The sequence below is a fragment of the Amblyomma mixtum genome, chromosome 8 (genome assembly GCF_055824585.1).
Source record: "Amblyomma mixtum isolate Tamu chromosome 8, ASM5582458v1, whole genome shotgun sequence".
NCBI classification, from domain to species: Eukaryota; Metazoa; Arthropoda; class Arachnida; order Ixodida; family Ixodidae; genus Amblyomma; species Amblyomma mixtum.
In genome coordinates, this window is record NC_143019.1 from 21,569,573 (window position 1) to 21,590,622 (window position 21,050).

The 21,050-nt window shown below is 50.7% G+C and overlaps 1 protein-coding gene across 1 annotated transcript in view; it reads right to left on the reverse strand.

The window, feature by feature from the left end:
- The window catches only part of LOC149331661 (uncharacterized), a 35,040-nt gene that overhangs the window by 12,972 nt on the left and 1,018 nt on the right, over nucleotides 1–21,050 (reverse strand). Inside the window, exons 2-5 of the mRNA XM_089557392.1 lie at nucleotides 18,044–18,257; nucleotides 7,601–7,754; nucleotides 3,470–3,585; nucleotides 362–482 (exon numbers count right to left, since the gene is read on the reverse strand). Coding sequence (XP_089413518.1) covers nucleotides 362–482; nucleotides 3,470–3,585; nucleotides 7,601–7,754; nucleotides 18,044–18,257 — 605 coding nt within the window. The remainder of the gene's footprint in view (nucleotides 1–361; nucleotides 483–3,469; nucleotides 3,586–7,600; nucleotides 7,755–18,043; nucleotides 18,258–21,050) is intronic.

The window sequence follows — 21,050 nt, forward strand, 5'->3', positions numbered from 1 at the left end:
GAGCCAACGTGATCTGAGCCTACCAGTCACCTTGTTACCTTCTTGACAACGTGTTCTAATGCGTTCAGCTGGTTCATATGGCAACGACGCATCGTGATCACATGTAGGAGCCTATCTTTCCAAGGTGATGTATCATATGCTGGACGTGTGCTGCATACGGTTAATCCCAAGTCCAAGCGATAGAGATCCTTCTGTTCTAGCACTAATCTGTCACGAAGCATGCATTTCCAGAAAAGTTCTTTTCACGGACCTTCCTGCATTACACTTATGTTAGTATCCTAAGGAGTAGTTGAGGCAATAGAGGGCAACTGTTGTCGCTGAGATAGGGACACCGATCAGTTGTCTTCGGCACGCTGCTTACCAAGTATGGTGCCCTCTTGTCGGCCGGATTCACAACACAGGGGGGCGCAGCGAAGCACTTTGTGTCACTCTCCATCCACCCTGTGGAACTCAAGGCGATCACGGTGTCTGCCTTCGTGGTCCTGCACACGAACACAAATGCTCACGGACTCCCACGCATTGAGCGCTCGTCAACATTCCAGCTAGAGAAATACGCTTCGATGATTACAGCATATCGATATACTACTACTCCATGCAGAAAGAGCAAAGATGGCCCCCAGATGCCCGGTGCGCCAGTCTGTTTTCCGCATGTAAAGCAGAACATGGGGGTTACTGAACTTGTTTTGATCAACTTTTTCAATTGACCTCTCACGAGGCAGGCACTGGTTCGCATGCAGCGTGGTGTTTAGCTTGATATAAGACGTGGATTGAGTTGTGGCTTTGTGATGATGAATCGACAGGGATGGGGGGGCGTACTTTCCTCAAAAATCGTTATGACATATCTCATGTTAGCGCGTAGCTCAACTACTATTCCAGTTTGGTTGGTATGGAAGAAAAGGCCGGCAGTGATTGGCAGTGAATGTGTCTACAGTGCTAGCAAATTCCTTTCACACTGTGAAGTAAAATATATACTACTGCTCGGTAGAACCACCATGGTGTTCAGTATTGTCATGTGCATACAGATGACGAGTTATTACATAAACCTACACGTTCAAGCAATGTTTTAATGAAGCGACTCTGCAACCCCTGTGGGGACCTTGTCCCTCTCATCCCCTGTGGTTGGCTTCCCCGCGATGCCCCATGCCTAGCCTTATTAGTTACCTTAATTAACAAGGGAGGGCTCCGGGTTCGCAACGACACGAGCTCCACGGATGGCGTGATTGCTGCCCGCGCGCTGGGGAGGGGGAGAGACGGCCCTCTTTGGCTCGGGAACTTGGATGCGAACTGACGTTGAGGCTCGAAACTCCGCTCTCCGTCCGTGGGGCGAGGCCTCGTGGGGAGGAATGTTCTCCCGCATCTCGTCCCGTCGGCCGCGGGAGTATCTCTTGCCCTAGCGTGTGCGAACATTTGCTGGTAACCTTGCTGGTTTGTCAGACGTGCTCGGTTCCTTAGCGTAGTGTGTTGCTAGGTGGCGATTTTGTTGTCGTAGCAATACACGTCTTGTTTGTGAAAGCTCGAGTTTCACTCCTTTTTTTCCCACAGAGCAAGGCCCGCCGTGGTCGGCGTGTGATCGGTAGCGTACGGGATCACAGGGCGGGGTCCGGGGGCGGCTCTGAACTATGTCAACCACGGTTAAGCGGGGTGAACGCATTATCTCCTATTAAAATCCCCGCACTCCATATATGCAAAAGCACCAAACTTAAAATCGGCGCACAAACAGCAACTGAAGAAAATCTGCGCATGCGCATCTGTCGTCCTAGGAGCAGTTCACATTCTTTGCGTGTGCTGAGAAGGGGAGCTAAATAAATTCGCTGTGGCTTAGCTTGGTTAATCCCGGTAATTGCGAAAGCAATATCCGTACCTACGCCATGGTTCAGCTGGTAGTGTAGCTGGTGGTGGTGCTTGTGGTTGGACTTTTGGCGATGCATCTGTTATACAATCCAATCCAATCAAATGTAATCTAATGTAATCTAATCTATTCTAATCCAATCCAGTCCAGTACAATCCAGTCCAGTCAGGCCGCCGTTCATGCGCATCACCGTCGCACACGGACAGCGCGAGATCGCGAAGCAATGTTAAGCCGCTGGTGGTTGGCACAGCTACTGCTGTCTAGCGACGTGAGTCGAGCCTAATCTCTTCAGCGTAACGTCACAATCGCGCTCCAAGCGGAGAGCGCAGGAGTTAGGCGCCGGTGGTGGCACCGCCGCGGCTTGCGACGGCGCGAGTCGGTCGCCCTTCTCTTCGGCGTGACGTCACAAAGCACCTGTTGCGCTCCTAGCGGGGAGCGCAGGAGTTAGGCGCCGGTGGTGGCACCGCCGCGGCTTGCGACGGCGCGAGTCGGTCGCCCTTCTCTTCGGCGTGACGTCACAAAGCACCTGTTGCGCTCCTAGCGGGGAGCGCAGGAGTTAGGCGCCGGTGGTGGCACCGCCGCGGCTTGCGACGGCGCGAGTCGGTCGCCCTTCTCTTCGGCGTGATGTCACACATGACGTCACACAGAGGTCAACTAAAGGTCAATGGTGGCACCGCCGCGCCACGGCAAAGGCTGAAAGTGCAAGTAGTAAAGCTTTCGCTTTAAAAATTAAAGGAGCACTTAAGTCTCCTTACGTGCGGAGATGCAAAAGCATTTAGAGTTCCTCAGTTACTTAGTAATGTAATTGATCACTGGTGATAATCATTTAATTATCTAAATCACTTAATCGAATAGCAATTATAGTTTTATTAAAAATCACTTATTATTAGATATCAATAATTAATACTCACAGGTTTTACTATTAATGACAGGGTTATTTGGAGAGACATGGGAGAGGCCTTTGTTCGGCAGTGGGCGCAGTTACGCTGATGATAAGGTTTGGTTAATAATCAATATTTTCTATTATCATTTTTATTGTTAGTTGAATTATGGAAGAATTACAATTCACAAATTTCCCGAATTACTCGTAGTAATTGGCGAATTTGTTTTCCTTAGTATTTCGTTACTTAATCTTGAATTCCCTCATTTAAGCTTACCATTCGGTCATTATTAACTATTACAATCCATAATTTAACACTGTCACTGAACTTTTAAAATGGACGACGTTTCAAATAGTTGATGTACGATCACTGCATTCTGGTCATGTCTTTTGCAGGGAGAACTTTTGTATACTGTTGTTCGACGACGAGTAAAGCGTGGCTCCGTTGTACGCGTGGGAGCGAGTAAGAGAAAGCTCGGCAACTTGCGAAGGGAGGTCAAGGTTTTGTAGCCTTGGCTCAGTGTCCGTAGTTCCCAAGAGATGGCGTTAGAATCGGTATCGTGTGCGCCGACCTAACTCGACTCACACCGCATGCATAAGTCACACCTCTTGCTGGGTTTGGGACATCATTCACAAAGAAAAAACTTTCTCATTTGGTGCCACCTAGCATGATGATGACGTGCTAAAATTAGTGAAAAACATGACGCTGTGCAAGTTTAAGTCGCCATTGCTATACTCACTTAACGACCTCGTCGAACCTGTCACTGTACGTGGCCCATTGACGATAGTGATCGTATAGACCGAGGGCTAATATCGTTTTTCTAGTCTTGTCGTTTCCTTGCATGTTTTTTAGTTTCTGCGAGGAAAATAGGTTGGCAACGGTTAGGGAAGGGGTACTCACTTTACGCAATTAAATATACAATTCTCAGCTTATCAATGCGAGTGATGCGTAAGGGAATGCGTTAGCATATCTGCCTTGATTTCGTGAGGTCACTGACTGTCAGGTGAGCTGCCAGGTGACCAAACAAAAAATTGTGCAGCAAGCTTTCCGGCTTAGCGTATCAATCAGCGAAAGCTGGCTGGAATTGGCGAAGTTTCGGGCAGGTAAGGTTGGTCTGGCGCCTGCATGCAACGTACACGGTAGCACTGGTTCAAGCATATTTACAGGCATTATACGCACGACGAGCTCCTCGCTAGCCTCTCTCTCCCCCCTGCCTCCGACACGAGTACGGCGCTGGAGCCTCGGCAAGCCACGGCAAGCCACGGTGCCGCTTTCTCTGATGTTTTACTCCGACCTTCCTCCCTAAGCCCGAGGCGCGTTTCTCCTTTCCTTTCCTAGATGTCGCTAACCGGCTTTCCTAGACGGCGCGCCCCGCTCGGCCGGTGCCACAGCAACCGGCGGCGCTCGTTCAACACCCTCTAGTCAAACTTCTTTAGAGGGTGTTGGCTCGTTCCCGGTTTTCACTCTCTCCTGTCCACGGGAGAGTGGGAACGCTTTAACGTGTTGCGGCTGCAGCTGTCCCCCCCCCCCCCCCCCCCCCCCCCACCCAAATGGCTTGTACTGCATCGCTTGTGCAAACCTATTACAGCTTTCGCTGAAAAAATTGGGTGTTGAACTGGCTTTGTGCAGCCCCTGCTTTGACCGCGGGACGGAGCAAGCGGGGTGACACACTCGAGGTTCGGGTGAAGGTCGTACAAATAAAGCCCTTTGATTGGTCCAGTGTGCATATAGCACACTGCTTTACGTCCGAGGAGAAATTAGCACTACATGGTACGAAAATAACCAGAAAAATTGGCAGTGGTTTAGCTCTGGTTAAACCTGGAGGTTTGCGAAAGCAGCGAGGAGAGAGAGAGAGAGGCGATGGAGAGCGCGCGGCAGCGGTGGCGGCCCCGGAACGCTAGCTATGCGCCGCTACTGCGCATGCGCAACTGGCGAGCGCGGTGGCGACACCTCTGAGTCACCCGCGCAGCGACGGCGGCCGCGCGCCAGCTGTGAGCCTTGTGACGTCATTGCTCCTCGCGCACGTACAGTATGGTCTTTCGTCAGCTCCGCGAAATGGCTGGGCCACTCGCGTAGTGTTGCTTTCGCAACAAAAACCTCAGAAATATTTCTTCAAGCCAGAGTTTACTATTAATCATATTTAGCGCTAAACTCAGTACGGCATATCAGAAAAGGATCCTTCATGCCAGTGCTAGCAAAATAAGGTGGCTCCCAGTTTCCTCCCAGTTTCAGCGGAGTAAACTGCAGGGTTTTGGAGCAGACATGAGGGTTATAAAGCTGCCTTAATGTCTACGATCAGAGTAAAATAGCTGCATTGCTATTTGCAGCCTACCCTACTCCGCCTTGATATCATGGTCTGCCGACTCCACATGGAAGTGGATGAAATTCTGCCCTCGCTCAATCAGTGACGAGATTGGTAGGGTCACAGAAACCAAAAAAAGCGTACAGGAATTCGTCTCTTTTGAGGTTCATCAATGGAAGCGGATTAATGAATACTGTAATACATTCTTCTCACAAAAGTCTTGCCTAGAAAGTGCAAGAAAAGAAAACAAATGCAGTAGGTGGTATCCGAGCCCACGACCTCTGCGCGTCCCGTACTGCGCTCTACGAACTACCAACATCCTCCTTTACGGTCGAGGAAGGCGCCGGGGAGAACTCGCAATGGTGGACTACGCTTAACACAAATGTAGACGAAAGTTAAAGGTTGAATAGCCGCCGCCTTAGCTCAGTTGCAGAGTACCGTATGAGACACGCTGAGGTTGTGGGTTCTGATTAACTGGAGGCAAGTCGTTGTCTTTTCTTCGATTTTGTATACAATTTTCTTTCCCGGAAAACCTTTTCCTCCATACATTTTATTCTGCCTGATTTAATGTTTTCTTTTATGCGACTTATTTCTTTCTTCGACGCAATTTCCCTGAAGTGTTATGCGCGGTCATTTGTGGCACTCACAACACTCATGTGCGCGCCACTTAGGTTCTATACGTTCTTTTCGTGGCCAGTCTCGAGATGATACCCATTATATGAGCGCTCTGCCCAAGATGACTACTCACCCATGTTTCTTAACCCACTGCTGATTTCCGTGCTTTCATTTCGTCAACAGTCATTACTGAAGCGTTACTCAAGACATACCGTAGCTTTTGTTCGAACTGACCCTGTCTGGTCTGTAAAATGTCTGGTTTTGCTGCGCAGTTATTCGTCATGCATGTTCGTACTTCTGAATGCGTACAAGTTTCGACCCCGACTGCCGACTAATTGCAATTTGTAACTTTAATATGAAGAATAAACGCCCGTGCCGTCCTGCACAAAAACTTAAACAAATCAAATTCGGAGACAACGATAAGGGACATTACTCCCCAAAGTGCCAGGAGATTAACGTATTGTGCTCAGAAATAACGCACGGTTACCAAAGCATTCTCTTCAGAGTTCCGCTATACTATATGAATTCACCCCCTCAGAGTCGCTGCCCATTCAATACATGAAGTGAAAGGAATGTGAAAAGGTGCAATTTTCTGATTGCTACAGTATCTATTACTATATTGTTGGTGCTTTTATTCGTTATGAAATAAAAACGGAAGGAAAAGATGTTGCAAGCCGCGGCATCCGCCATCAAAGCAGATGGGATGCGGTTGTGCCGCATTTATCTCTGCTAGGGCTTTTCTGTCGCGCTTTGGAATGCACCGAAGACAGTGAAGGAGGAAAACTGTACGACCACCGCAGTTCTTACAGCAGTAAGATTTTGACTAAGTCGTCCCATACTACCCTCGTTCACATGAACCCGACCGCGGCGGGTATAGTCAGAGGCTCAAGTTGAGCTAGGTCAGCCCAATTCGACCACTGCGTTTTCACATGCATTCGATTTTAGCGAGTCGGGTGCGGATCAACTGAAGCGGCACGAAGTCTTGAGCAGCGCAGCCAGAGAGGGCAGCGGCAGCCTCCGAGATTGCGACACGGCACCGCAGTCTCGCAGGCTCGACGGCGCAAGCGAAAAACATGTTTGCATTTATCCTATCCCCTCCCGCTAACCCGACTGAGGTTGAGCTAGGTCATCCCAACTCGACGACTGCTCGTTCACATGCATTCGATTTTAGCGAGTGCGGTTCATGTGAAGCGACACGAAGTGTTGAGCAGCGCAGCGGGAAAGGGCAACAAGCTGGCATTTATCCTCTCCCCTCCCGCTAACCCGACCCTTCGACGCGATGCTTTTAGAAAGGTGACCAGACTCTACTGTATCGAGTTCATGTAAACAGTCCTACTGACGCCGTGAGTTTGCCTTAACCCATCCGTACGTTTGCGTACTTACCACGAACTTAGTTGGCTCGCCTTATCGGTGCTTGCCACGCGGGAAACACCGAAACGACCTACACTTGACGCCATATTTTCATACTGACTTTTTATGTCAATTGCAAGACACTGTCAAGGAAATATGGCAGGTAATGGTCCACTCTTCTGATACTTAGCATTCTTTCTTTTAAAGTGTTTCCATCGATCGCATCGAAAACTTAAGACTGCCTTACAAAATGAATGAGGAACGGTTTTGACGATAGCAAAAACGATAATCGAAAAAAATCCCCGGCAGGACTTCCTTCGGATTACCTGCGGATCTATTGATCGTTATGAGTGAAATTTTACATTCTATGAAAAAATTGCGTTCTTATATTAAACGTTTTCTCACTCAAAAATGTTTTTGCCCGGAACTGTTGGGCATGCGCTTGTCAGTTGGCTTGTCTAAACGATGTGCCCGAAGGTGGCGCCCCTTTAATCACCTTCGCATCGAATCCCGAATGCGCCATTCTTTCTCTGCTTAAATCTCGCCGAGCAGCTCTCGTGCTGGAGAACAGTCTTGGATGATGGGGAAGTGCGGTGTACTTACTTCTATCACATTTTTCGCTTTATTTACGAGCTCGCTCAGTTTCCCCTTTTGAGCGATAACGGTGAGCAGGCCGTAATTTTGCACATTGTTCCCCGCCAGGGCGTTTAGCTCCTTGGTGACATTTTGATCGGCGAGAATTTTTTCGTCGGTGTATCTGGAAGCAAACGGCACAAAATTATTAGGAAAACTCTAAATGAAGAAGTGTCAAAAAGGGACAACAGGGGCTCTGCTCACGCGCAGTCTCATGTTTATCGTTTTCATTTGGGCCTTTATAACCTTCACATGATATTTTTATTTTATTTATTTTGATTTTTTTGTACCTCGAAGGCCACATTGAAGGTGTATTACATGAGGGGGTGGAATACTCAGCAGAACATTTCTTCGATGGATGATTTGAATGATGATGAGTTGGTCAGATCCACGATGGCGTTTGGCAGGTCATTCCAGTCCCTTGCTGTGTGAACAAAAAATGATGACAGATGCGCAGAAGTGCGGGCAGGGGTAGGATGGACGGCCTTCGTGTGGTTTGTGCGATTAGAGATGCGATGTGCGGGGCTGATAATGGAGTTAAAGAATGGATGATAATAAAACTTATGAAACAGACACAGTCTGGAGATTTTTCAGCGGTTCGTAAGGTGGTGAGATGAGCATAGCGTTTTAGTTCAGTTACACTTACATGATAAGAATAGGCTAAGAAAATGAAACGAGCTGAGCGATTTTGTACAGATTCGAGAGTAATGGAAAGATTATTTTGATGACGGTCCCAGACCGCGAATGCATATTCTAATTTGGGACGAATAAGTGTTAAATAAGCAAGGGATTTCACTGATGGGGGTGCTAGTCGCAGGGTTCGTCGAAAATAACCAAGGACGCGATTTTCCACGTTAGTAACCTCAGATATATGAAAACACCAATTTAGATCAGGTGTCAGATGCATGCCTAATTACTTGTAAGTTGATACTGAAGAGATTTCTGCATTCCCGATTAGATATCTTGGAGATGGTTGTGAAGGACGTCGGTGGAATGATAGCAGAGATATTTTTTTTCACATTTAAGGACATTAGCCATGTATTACACCAGGTTAGTACGTGCTGAATGTCAGACTGGTGAAGCAAAATGTCAATGCTGTTAGTTATAGGCCGGTAGATAACGCAATCATCAGCGAACATGCGAATGTTAGAACATATGTTAGCAGGCAAATCATTAATATATATGAGAAAAAGAAGGGGGCCCAAGACGGTGCCTTGAGGTACCCCAGATATAACTGAGGAACAAGAAGGTGAACATTTATTAGCAAAAACAAATTGCTGTCCATTAGTGAGAAAGCTGCATATCCAACTAAAGACAGATTCGCTAAGATTGAGACGTGAAAGTTTTAGGAATAGTCGTTTGTGAGGAACTTTATTAGAAGCCTTTTCAAAATCGAGGAAGAGGGCATCAATAGGAATGTTACGGTCAATGCCAGAGCTGAGGTCATTAATAAAAAGGGCTAATTGTGTTTCGCAAGATAAACCCTTTAGGAAGCCATGCTGGTTAGGGTGGAAAAAATTGACGGACACTAGGAATTTGATAATTTGAGAGGAAATTATATGTTCCATTAGTTTAGGAGTGATAGGTAGATATTGGTCGATAATTATGGCGAGAAGATGAAGGCCCTTTTCTGGGGATTGGGATGACATTGCCTATTTTCCAGTCATGGGGAATGATGGCTGATAAAAGGGATTGATGAAAGATATGCGACACTATGTTGCTAGTAGCACGTTTGCATTTTTCAACACTTTAGTATTAATTCAGTAAACACCAGCTGAGGCAGTTAATTTCAAAGAGTCGATTATTTTGACGATACCATCAGGTTCAAAGCTGAAATCCGGCATAGGTGGAAAGTTAAAGGAAGGAAAATTGGCTAATTCGTTATCCGGTTCGTGAGTGAAAACTGAGCTGAATGATAAATTCAATAATATATACACGGTGTTGCGCCTAAGACATTACACTTTTTTTTTAAAATAGGCTTATTCAGTTAGAGTAGCGCCTTTTCGGCGTAGCATTTTGAGCAGTGTAGTACGTCAGAATACAACTCGTACATACCTCGTAGGTATGATCAGTGCAGTAAGAAATTTGATGCAGAGGATTGATCAGTTCAGTGCGCAAATTTGACTGGTGAAATACTCAGTGAAATAGCCAGAGAAATTTTATAGAGAAACCAACCTTGCAGATATCGCAAGTGTAGTGCCTGCCTGCCTGCCTGCCTGCCTGCCTGCCTGCCTGCCTGCCTGCCTGCCTGCCTGCCTGCCTGCCTGCCTGCCTGCCTGCCTGCCTGCCTGCCTGCCTGCCTGCCTGCCTGCCTGCCTGCCTGCCTGCCTGCCTGCCTGCCTGCCTGCCTGCCTGCCTGCCTGCCTGCCTGCCTGCCTGCCTGCCTGCCTGCCTGCCTGCCTGCCTGCCTGCCTGCCTGCCTGCCTGCCTGCCTGCCTGCCTGCCTGCCTGCCTGCCTGCCTGCCTGCCTGCCTGCCTGCCTGCCTGCCTGCCTGCCTGCCTGCCTGCCTGCCTGCCTGCCTGCCTGCCTGCCTGCCTGCCTGCCTGCCTGCCTGCCTGCCTGCCTGCCTGCCTGCCTGCCTGCCTGCCTGCCTGCCTGCCTGCCTGCCTGCCTGCCTGCCTGCCTGCCTGCCTGCCTGCCTGCCTGCCTGCCTGCCTGCCTGCCTGCCTGCCTGCCTGCCTGCCTGCCTGCCTGCCTGCCTGCCTGCCTGCCTGCCTGCCTGCCTGCCTGCCTGCCTGCCTGCCTGCCTGCCTGCCTGCCTGCCTGCCTGCCTGCCTGCCTGCCTGCCTGCCTGCCTGCCTGCCTGCCTGCCTGCCTGCCTGCCTGCCTGCCTGCCTGCCTGCCTGCCTGCCTGCCTGCCTGCCTGCCTGCCTGCCTGCCTGCCTGCCTGCCTGCCTGCCTGCCTGCCTGCCTGCCTGCCTGCCTGCCTGCCTGCCTGCCTGCCTGCCTGCCTGCCTGCCTGCCTGCCTGCCTGCCTGCCTGCCTGCCTGCCTGCCTGCCTGCCTGCCTGCCTGCCTGCCTGCCTGCCTGCCTGCCTGCCTGCCTGCCTGCCTGCCTGCCTGCCTGCCTGCCTGCCTGCCTGCCTGCCTGCCTGCCTGCCTGCCTGCCTGCCTGCCTGCCTGCCTGCCTGCCTGCCTGCCTGCCTGCCTGCCTGCCTGCCTGCCTGCCTGCCTGCCTGCCTGCCTGCCTGCCTGCCTGCCTGCCTGCCTGCCTGCCTGCCTGCCTGCCTGCCTGCCTGCCTGCCTGCCTGCCTGCCTGCCTGCCTGCCTGCCTGCCTGCCTGCCTGCCTGCCTGCCTGCCTGCCTGCCTGCCTGCCTGCCTGCCTGCCTGCCTGCCTGCCTGCCTGCCTGCCTGCCTGCCTGCCTGCCTGCCTGCCTGCCTGCCTGCCTGCCTGCCTGCCTGCCTGCCTGCCTGCCTGCCTGCCTGCCTGCCTGCCTGCCTGCCTGCCTGCCTGCCTGCCTGCCTGCCTGCCTGCCTGCCTGCCTGCCTGCCTGTCTGTCTGCCTGCCTGTCTGCCTGCCTGTCTGTCTGTCTGCCTGCCTGTCTGCCTGCCTGTCTGTCTGCCTGCCTGTCTGCCTGTCTGCCTGCCTGTCTGCCTGCCTGTCTGCCTGCCTGTCTGCCTGCCTGCCTGTCTGCCTGTCTGCCTGTCTGCCTGTCTGCCTGTCTGCCTGTCTGTCTGTCTGTCTGCCTGTCTGTCTGTCTGTCTGTCTGTCTGTCTGTCTGTCTGTCTGTCTGCCTGCCTGCCTGTCTGTCTGTCTGTCTGTCTGTCTGTCTGTCTGTCTGTCTGTCTGTCTGTCTGTCTGTCTGTCTGTCTGAAGCAGGTTTTGTGGCAGGCTGCTCACCTGCCCACCGCGCGGTGGGAAATCGGCCCAGGTATATACTATACCACAACCTGCCCACAGTGTCGGGCGGCAGCTGATTTAATCAAGGAAGGCTGCTTGGGGAGGCCAACCTGTACGGAAATCAACTCAAGCAGCCCAAATTCCGCCGATGGTAGCACCTGCCATAGAAGGGCAGTTGCGCATCGGGACCAGGAGTGGTAGGAAGACACTAGTGATCTGTGAATGGGGAGAATGACCATTTCCGCATTTTGGCCTATTATTGCTATACGAACAATTCCCACTATACATAGTCGATCTGAACACTGGAACCCAGGGAAAACCTAATTGCTAGCACACCTAGTTCGCATTTGGCCTAACTACGCAAATCGGCAATCATTTTTCAGGATCAGGAATTCCTCTCTTTCTGTGCGTTCTAAAGAATATAATTCCATAATTTTAAGGCCGACACTTCGGGTCATGTCAGTGGAGGAGTAAAGTTGCGACCTGTGTTAACAACTAGAAGGAGCAAAGGGGCCTGAAATACCATCAGAGCTTGGAAAATTGCGAAAAATTGTTCCAGTGCCCAATTCTGATAAGTCACACCTGCCTGCCCCACAACTGGCGCAGGCGGCACTAGAGTTGCTGTACGAGTACCTAGAGTTCCGCGCTTGTTTTCTCTGCGCCGCTCACGACTCTCTTAGCTAAACGCGATCACATGGTGGAAAAGCATCCATGAATCGCTGAGAACTCAACTCCTTGGCATCGTTCACCACTAGAGCGTTGCTGACAGCCCGGCTTTGCGTCATTTTATTTTGTTCTAGTGCACGTGTTCACTGAAAACGTTCTTTTCTTATCAATAAAACACAAAATTTTCGCACTAGTGTTCGCTAGTTATTAAAAAGAAAACGTTGGCGATTTGTGGCATTTACAACAGATGGCGCCACCCATCCACATGGCAAGTATTTTGTTCGTAACTTGTTGAGATGGGCCTTTGTGCAGCCGACGCATTACTGGCAAGCTCTGTCAATCAATGCAACAGTAATCTGCCTAGAATAAAGCAAGCTTAGCAGCCAGAATGAAGTGGATTGAGCCTGCACTCGCTCTGAGCACTGCACCAAGACTGCTTCATGCATGCATGGATTGCGGATTCCGGTCATAGTATGGATGCTTGAGGAGCAATATGGCGGACTGACGCGTTATTCTAGGAACTATACGGACTGCTGCGTCAATTAGGAATAATGGAAAAAAATTTTCTCGGCCCAACCGCAAGTTTCTGCGGGTTTAAATTTTGCACAGAGGTTGCATTTAATGGTGAGATTTTTGTTATTCTAGACTTGGGCGAGGTACTTGCCTGATTCGGCCAGAATTATTCGGAAATACACATCATCTGCGGTGAAGGCGAGCCAAAACCGAAAGGCTTCGCACCAACTGCACTCGTGGCACCATCTCGCATCCACCGGAGACAAGAGCTCTTATCCCCGCGCAGCTCCCCAACTCCCAACCTCCTGGAGAAACTTTATTGATCTCAAAGATCAATGGCGCGGGATGAATGGCCCCCTAACAGAGGGCGACCTTTCCCACCCAGTCCGCAAGCGTGGCTTGCGTTTTCTTGTCAGGCTCCCTCAGGAGCTTTAGCCAGGCCTCCCGGGAGGGAGCCGGTAGAAGGTCTTTTGGAGGTAGATTTTCCTTACAGCCCCATAGGATGTGTTCGTCTGTTGCTATGTTACCGCAGTGCAAGCAGTTGGGATTGATGGGTTGTGTGGTAATTTTAGACAGAAGAACGGGGGTCATGACTGTCCCAGTTTGGGCCCTACGTAGGTTTCTGGCCTGTTGTCTGGTAAGGTCACCGGGTGAGGTGCAGGGTAAAGTATCCGCGCCTCATGGAGCTGATTGGTCATTTCTCGGTAAGTGAAAGTTTCGTTGATGTGGGACTCCGAGACACTCCCCGATCCCTCCCGGTTTGCTAGAGCTCGGGCATATCGGTTCGCCTTCTCGTTTCCCGCATTTCCCTCGTGTGCAGGGACCCAAACAATTTCTACGCGGCTCATTCTTTGGCTGTGTTTGATTAGTCCTGCAGCTGCAGAGCAAATCAGGCCTTTGTTATTTTGGATTGCAATCTTAGAGTCGCTAATTATTGTGCCTACGCTCTCGTCCCTGAGAGCTAAGGCAATGGCTACTTCTTCGGCCTCGGTTGCTGAAGTTACTGTTGCTACAGCAAAGAACCTGAGCTGGTCTTCTGTCGCTCGCACCATGGTGGCGAAGTATTTGTCTTCCTTTGCTCGGGCCGCGTCCAGATAAACTGCAGCGGGGTCGCTACTGTATTCGTCTTCGATTCTTTGAGCACGGTGCGCTCTCCTAGCTGCATGCCTTTCCACCGTCATGTTTTTTGGGAGAGGTAGGATTTTAATGTGCCGTCTGATTGTGATCGGCAGCATCTCCCTGCAGCTAGAGTCGTACACCGGCTATTTCCCTAGTCTGTATAGTACCATACGGCCTGCAGTAGAGGCTGAGAACCTCAATGTGTGCCTCCTTATGCGCTTCTATCAGTTCTTCTAGTGTGTTGTAAATGCCTAGTTCGAGTAGCTTTTCAGGCTTGGTGTATCTGGGAAGGCCTAGAACTGCTTTGTAGACCGTTCTAATGGCCGCATTAACCGATTCTACCTTTCTTGCCTTCAGGTTGCAGTAGGGTAGAGAGTATGTAATGCGGCTGATCATAAAGGCTTGCACTATGCGGCAGAGATCTTGCTCCTTCATCCCCCTATGTTTATTAGCTACTCTTCTGAGTAGTCCTAGTACTTGTTTACTTGTGGCCCGAACGGCCTTGAGGGCATCTTGACCTCCCCCATCTTTGTGGAAGGTGAGGCCAAGGATCTTGAGGCTATCCTCCTCAGTAGAGGCCTCGTTCCTCGAGTGGATGTGAGATGGCGCCACGGGTCACGTTGCTGCGAAGTACTTCGGTTTAGGTTCCCCGTTCTCGCGGACGATAGGGATTTCGGAATTATTCTGACCGAATCGGGAAAGCACCCAGTAAAGTTTCACAGGTTCTTTTTCCTCTTCTTCTTTGCACCAAGGGTGCCCCGCCAGAGACGGTCTGTTTAACTGAAGACTGAAGCTCTTCGCACCAGCGGTGCCCCGTCAGAGACGGTCTCTCGATGATTCGAGACGCAGGGATAAAGGGAAAACTTATGTACAGTTTATGTACAGCAATTTACAATCATATACAAGTTCAGGCACTGGAGACAAATTAACGGCACAAAAGTACAGAACAACAAAAAAAGGTGGATCTGGCTAATACTAGGGGAGGCCCCTGCTCGGCGTTGCCGAAGATGCGTTGCATCTGACCTTAGCGCAGAACCCCGATTCCGGCTCCGGGGTCCTGTTTTAAAGACCTAAAGGCCCGGCCCACATTTCGTGGCTTCCAATCATGTTGCGATGTTCACATGATTGGCTTATCGAGAGCCTGGCCAGCCCTCCAGCTTCCGTAGGGCAAAACGCCCTTTCCACAAATACAAACGCACGGTCGTGCCAGTACGTGCAGAGAACATTCCCTCCACCCTAAAATTAAAACAGAACAAACACAAATACACATCCGTGCCAGCACGTGTGCGAATCAGTACCGCGGGTGGGGGAACACCCGTATACCTGCCGGCGCGTTCGCGAGCGGCCGCGTTCCAAGAAAGGAGACGCTTCGCTGTGAGCACCCCCAGCCGCGTTCCGATGACCCCGCGAACGCTACCGAACCCTTACACGCCCTTCCCAAGATTCTACAAAGGGCTCAAATGCCACTTTTAGAATTCTAACAAAGGGATCGGTACGGGTCACAAAACCACCCTGTGGGTGACATACCGCAGCTACACAAACACTGGCACGAACAAAACCAAAAACAAAAAAAAATGCACACGGGCACCAACACAACATTAAGAAAATACACACTTAAATACACACAGTGGCATGCCTGCCGTGCGCCGCAACACAGCGTCCAAGTTGGTGCGTTGCACCCAGTTCACCAGCATGCACACCCGCGTCCTGCTCGACACACACACACCGACACTCGCAACTGGAGCGTTCAGTAGCACTGATACGGGCCACGTGAGCCTCCTTGGTCGCACCGAGCGTCCTTGTGTGCGTTTCGAGCCACTACGCGTCTCAACACAATTAACGCCTAACTGCCCCTCGGCTCATTAGGCTGGCGCCACAGCGGGGCAAGAACTCAACAGCTGGTGCCCCCCAGGATCAAACACGTCCCGGTTCTCGATGGGTCTAAACCCCTGACCACACAACGCACCTAAGGGCACGCTCTCTCCGGCGCGCCAGTACGAACCGCGTGCGGCACAAGGAGCATAGCCCCTGGGCCGTCCAAATATATCAGTACGGTCAGTCTTGCTACATTTGATGTTGCGACCTGTAGCACGGTGCGTACTGTTTCTGCAAGGGCAAACATTTAAATTGCCGCTCCCCACTTTATAGGAGCTTGCCGGCTCCGTAGCATTGTTTAACTCTGGGGCTGCATGAGCCCCCTCACAGTCATTCGGCCTGAATTTGTCTTGTGGCAAGTCGCCACACATTTCCCCGTCATCAGATGACCTGATCGGACGCACATCGGGTGCGTTCGACCACTGGACGGCGCTGCGTTCCATCCCGATACTTTTTCCACCAGAGATTCCAGTTTCGCGGAAAGCTGGCTCTCTTTTTACTTCTTCCTGGCTATTTTTCGTTCGCTCTTTTGACGTGTCGGAGGTCACAACCTCCGTCACCGAGCCTGCAGGAATTTGACCGTTGTCCTGTTTGTTATCGGACACCTTGGTCTCAATTGGGCCTGGATCATCAGAATTGGGCTGCTTCCGTTCTTTGCTAGCCGCCCGCGGTGGCGAAGCTGTGATTCCTTCAGAAATCTCGTTTTCGCTCTCTGCGGCATTTCCCAACAAAGAGGCGTCCGCGCATATCGGCTGATCACCTACAGCGACCTGACTGCCCTTTCCTCCACCTGTGCTTGAGCAGCATAAGTCTTTGTCTTCCAGCACAGGCGGCCTCTTCTCTCGGGACTCGGAGCAGTTCTCCGTGGCTGATTGACTGGCTCTTCTAGACGCCTTGAGCTCAGCGAGCTCCAGCGCTAGCTGCTGGCGCTTTGCTTCTAATTCCTCCAAGACGCACTTAACATCCTGTGCTTTCTCCTCGCACAGCGGCGCCTTTCCTCTATTCACTTTCGCAAGTTCGGCCTGAAAGTACGCTAAACGCGCCTTCGCTAATTCAACTCGGTACTTCACATCAAGTGAGGGCCGGCTTGGATAGCTCTCCATACCGCCTTCCGTACCCCTCAGATGTCCTATCGGCTCGAACACAAGGACGTGAACAATGCGACCAAGGAAACTCACGGTTTCGATGCGTCGATCCGCATTGCCAGCTCCTTGGCGTCGGGGTCCACCGCCACTTTCCCCGGACGCTGCGATGAGCTGTCGCACGCCGCTGGTCCGCCGCCGGTGATCGTCGAGTTCCCGACGCGCTGCTTCCTTGACCGGACGCAGTCCCGCGTCGCTGGACTACTGCCGTGGTCCTTGCGTCCTTGCCGCCGTGTCTCCGTAGGTCCGTTCACGAACGCTGACCTGTCGCCTTGTCCTCGCCTTTCTCCCTGCCTTGTCTTCTTCCTGCGCCGTCTTCCGATGGCCGCAGGATCCTGTCGACTGCGCCAGTAAAGTTTCACAGGTTCTTTTTCCTCTTCTTCTTTGCACCAAGGGTGCCCCGCCAGAGACGGTCTGTTTAACTGAAGACTGAAGCTCTTCGCACCAGCGGTGCCCCGTCAGAGACGGTCTCTCGATGATTCGAGACGCAGGGATAAAGGGAAAACTTATGTACAGTTTATGTACAGCAATTTACAATCATATACAAGTTCAGGCACTGGAGACAAATTAACGGCACAAAAGTACAAAACAACAAAAAAAGGTGGAACTGGCTAATACTAGGGGAGGCCCCTGCTCGGCGTTGCCGAAGATGCGTTGCATCTGACCTTAGCGCAGAACCCCGATTCCGGCTCCGGGGTCCTGTTTTAAAGACCTAAAGGCCCGGCCCACATTTCGTGGCTTCCAATCATGTTGCGATGTTCACATGATTGGCTTATCGAGAGCCTGGCCAGCCCTCCAGCTTCCGTAGGGCAAAACGCCCTTTCCACAAATACAAACGCACGGTCGTGCCAGTACGTGCAGAGAACATTCCCTCCACCCTAAAATTAAAACAGAACAAACACAAATACACATCCGTGCCAGCACGTGTGCGAATCAGTACCGCGGGTGGGGGAACACCCGTATACCTGCCGGCGCGTTCGCGAGCGGCCGCGTTCCAAGAAAGGAGACGCTTCGCTGTGAGCACCCCCAGCCGCGTTCCGATGACCCCGCGAACGCTACCGAACCCTTACACACCCACCTATATAAAGCGAAACTTACCACCTAATGCAACCTCTGTAGAAAATCTCAACACGAACAAACTTGCGCTTAGGCCGAGATAACTTTTTTTGGATTTTCTCTGACGCCACATGTAAAGTCGGTGAAGTAAATATCGGCTGCACGTGCTTCGAAGACTCCGAAGTTAGAGCGGGACTCACCGGATGTCAAAAGAAATTCCGCCCTTGGTCTTGCTACGCTTCTTAATCTCCAGCTGGAAAGCGTTCCAGCTGGCGTCGTTCTGGGAACCGTGCAGCTTGCCATCCGACACGACGACGTCGACGTAGTACAACAAGGTGCACAGGCCGTCTGGCGGGAGCATGTACGGCATGACGGCCCGGCTTCCGACCGTGCAGACCAGCTCCGTGACAGAGACTGAGGATGCAGGCAAAAAGGAAAGCATTGAGGCAGTGGTTCTTTCGCGTATTCGCGGAATGCGCACAACTGGAACAAACACTTCGTCTACAGCGGACTCAGTTCGAAAATGAAGACGCAACTATTAACATCAAAAGTGTCATTCTAAGTACTCTGGTACAAATAATTAATCCACCGACCTACATTTAGTCCTATGAAGCGGCTGCTGGGACCACCCTATGAGGTAAAAAATATCCTACTTTTATACAGGGTGTTTCACCAAAGGCCCGTTTTATATGTTGTGACGAGAACGAAAATAGTTGGCCTAGTCGGTGACGCTGCAGTGCGATTTTCGACCACTGCTTTCACATGCAACTCGCACTCAAGCAATTTCGGTCGGAGTGAGAATCAAGGCTGGTTGATGTCCTCATAGGCAACCCATGGTTAAACGCGATAGAAACACTACGCGGAATGTGTTGGTGATGTTATGACCAGGGTGCTTATGAGTATATGGCAATATTTAGTACAATTGCTTCTTCCGTGGCAGCAGCTAGCTCCCACTGACACCACGTCGCACGCCGTCTCGTCGCCTCCTATTGGTCAATCGCAGACGAACACACCGACGCTGCGACTGAATACGAACCGGACGGAAGACCAACGGCCATCCCCAGTCGCAAACCGACAATATTCGCAGCGTCGCAGGCCGAAATCGCATGCGTGTAAAACGGTCCTAACACTAGACGATTTTTAAATACTTTTTGAGTAAGAAGAACGCTTTTGTGTGGCATAGCACTGTCACCGGTGTAGTGCACGCGAATACAGCTTAGACATGCTAATTAGGGGACAGCTTAACTAATATTGAATAGTTAAATTTTTAACTATTACTATTAACTTCGTTATTTATTGAAAAGCGTGCAGTGCAGCCAACGGTAAGTAATTTCCATATCCTTTTTAGAAATTCGAAACCGGAGTTACCTTCAGCGCGGTGATCCAACAAATTTTGGCCGCATTGCAGCAAAATACAGGCGCTTTCGTGAGGCTTGCAGGGAAAGCAACCTCTCTTGGGCACGTAACTCGTCATAATAGACCTTATGCAAAAACTGGCGCCCCCTTGCGTTGACCGCGCGCGTTTCCGCCATGTTGGGGGCTTACGGATACCGCATTATATGGCAGTGCGGGAATAGCGACGCGCACGCTGGCATTTATCGTCGTCCAAGATGCCCAAATATTACTCTGTACCTTGCTGTACACAAAGAGGACTCACGGATAACCAAGGAAACAAGGTAAGAGTGCTAGCTTCGTGCACTTTTTTTATTTCTCTCCTGGAGCACGATGCGAGGCAGCAGGAAGCCTCTTGCGGGTGTCGAGTGCTTTTCGAGAGTTAACAATCAGATCGTAGACGAAGTCGCAACACAAATAACATTTACAGAACTAAAAAGGCTAATAAGTCGGATGTTTGCTCATCTTGTATTTGCCGAGGAGCGCTCCTGCCTGCTAGCAGTTACGGCGCACTGCGTCGGTCAGCTAGTAGTTTCTCACGCGGGATTAGTTTTGCGTCTGCCGCTCGGCTTCATGTGCCCGTTTTTTTATCCTGAACCTTCGGTTTGCTCTTATGCAAGACTTATGCAATCTTAAATTTGGGAAGCGTCACAGGCGAACGGTTCCGCAACGGACCTTCTCGTAGCCCGTGTCAGTGACTTGCGTACGTAGTAGGCAGCGTAAATCAATCATTTACCGTTCGTGGTCAGCTGTTCGATCGTCGCGTATTTTGTGAAGATCGCATTTTCCAAGGTATGACCCACAGTGCAGCGTCGCCAGTCAAGGTCGGGCGATCACTTTGCCGAATACGAATTGTGGGGAGCAGAAATGCGAGCAACACAGATGTTCAGGTCGTGTTTATTATTATTTTTAGGCGCCGAAGCTACACCTGGGCTATGAGGCGCGCAGTAGTGGAGGGCATCGGATTAATGTTTACTACCTGGGGATCCTTAACCTGTGCCGAAACTTCGATATACTGGCGTTTTCGTTTTTCGCCTCCATCAGAAAAACGGCTGCCGCAGCCGGGATCGAACCCACGTCCTTCGGCTCAGCAGCACAACGCCGTAGCCACTAGGTGGCTATGCTGTCACCAGGCATTTTAGGCTTTATGTAAATTTGAAAACAGCTCATAACGTATCGTCCCTAATGCTCGACTAATTGTTGTTCTGACTTACTTCAGATAATTAACCTCACTGTAGCATGGTACACGAAGTTATCTTGCAATTGTCCATTAAGCAGCAGTTTTCAGAAGAACATAACTACAAAATCTCTTCTTTGTTACAATGTAAACAAGATGTTTAGCAAAGCATGCATTGAGCCAAATGCAGAAAAAAATTATTTCCAGTTATGCAGCATATTTTACTGTGCGTTTTTCTTTTGCAGGTGTCTTTCCACTGCATCCCAGATGAGCTGAACATGCGCAAAGCATGGCTAATCGCCATAAAGAGAGATTCCCCGTTCAACATTGCGACTGCCCGCATCTGCTGAAAGCATTTCACAGAAAATGACTTCCTGAGGAACATAGCTAGTGGGCGCAGGAGGCTAACTGTCACGGCGGTACCATCCGTGTCTGCATTCTCCATGCCGAAGAAAACACGAAAGCCACCAAAAGCTCTTAAAATAAAAAACTTAAAATAAAATAAAAAATAAAAACTTAAAGTAAAGCGATCGCACACAGTCCGCACCAAGCAACTACGTTGACTCCATGACCACAAGCCCCCAACATGGCGTCGCTTGCTTGTTTCGGTTTTCTTCCGGTAGATGGCAGCACTTTTG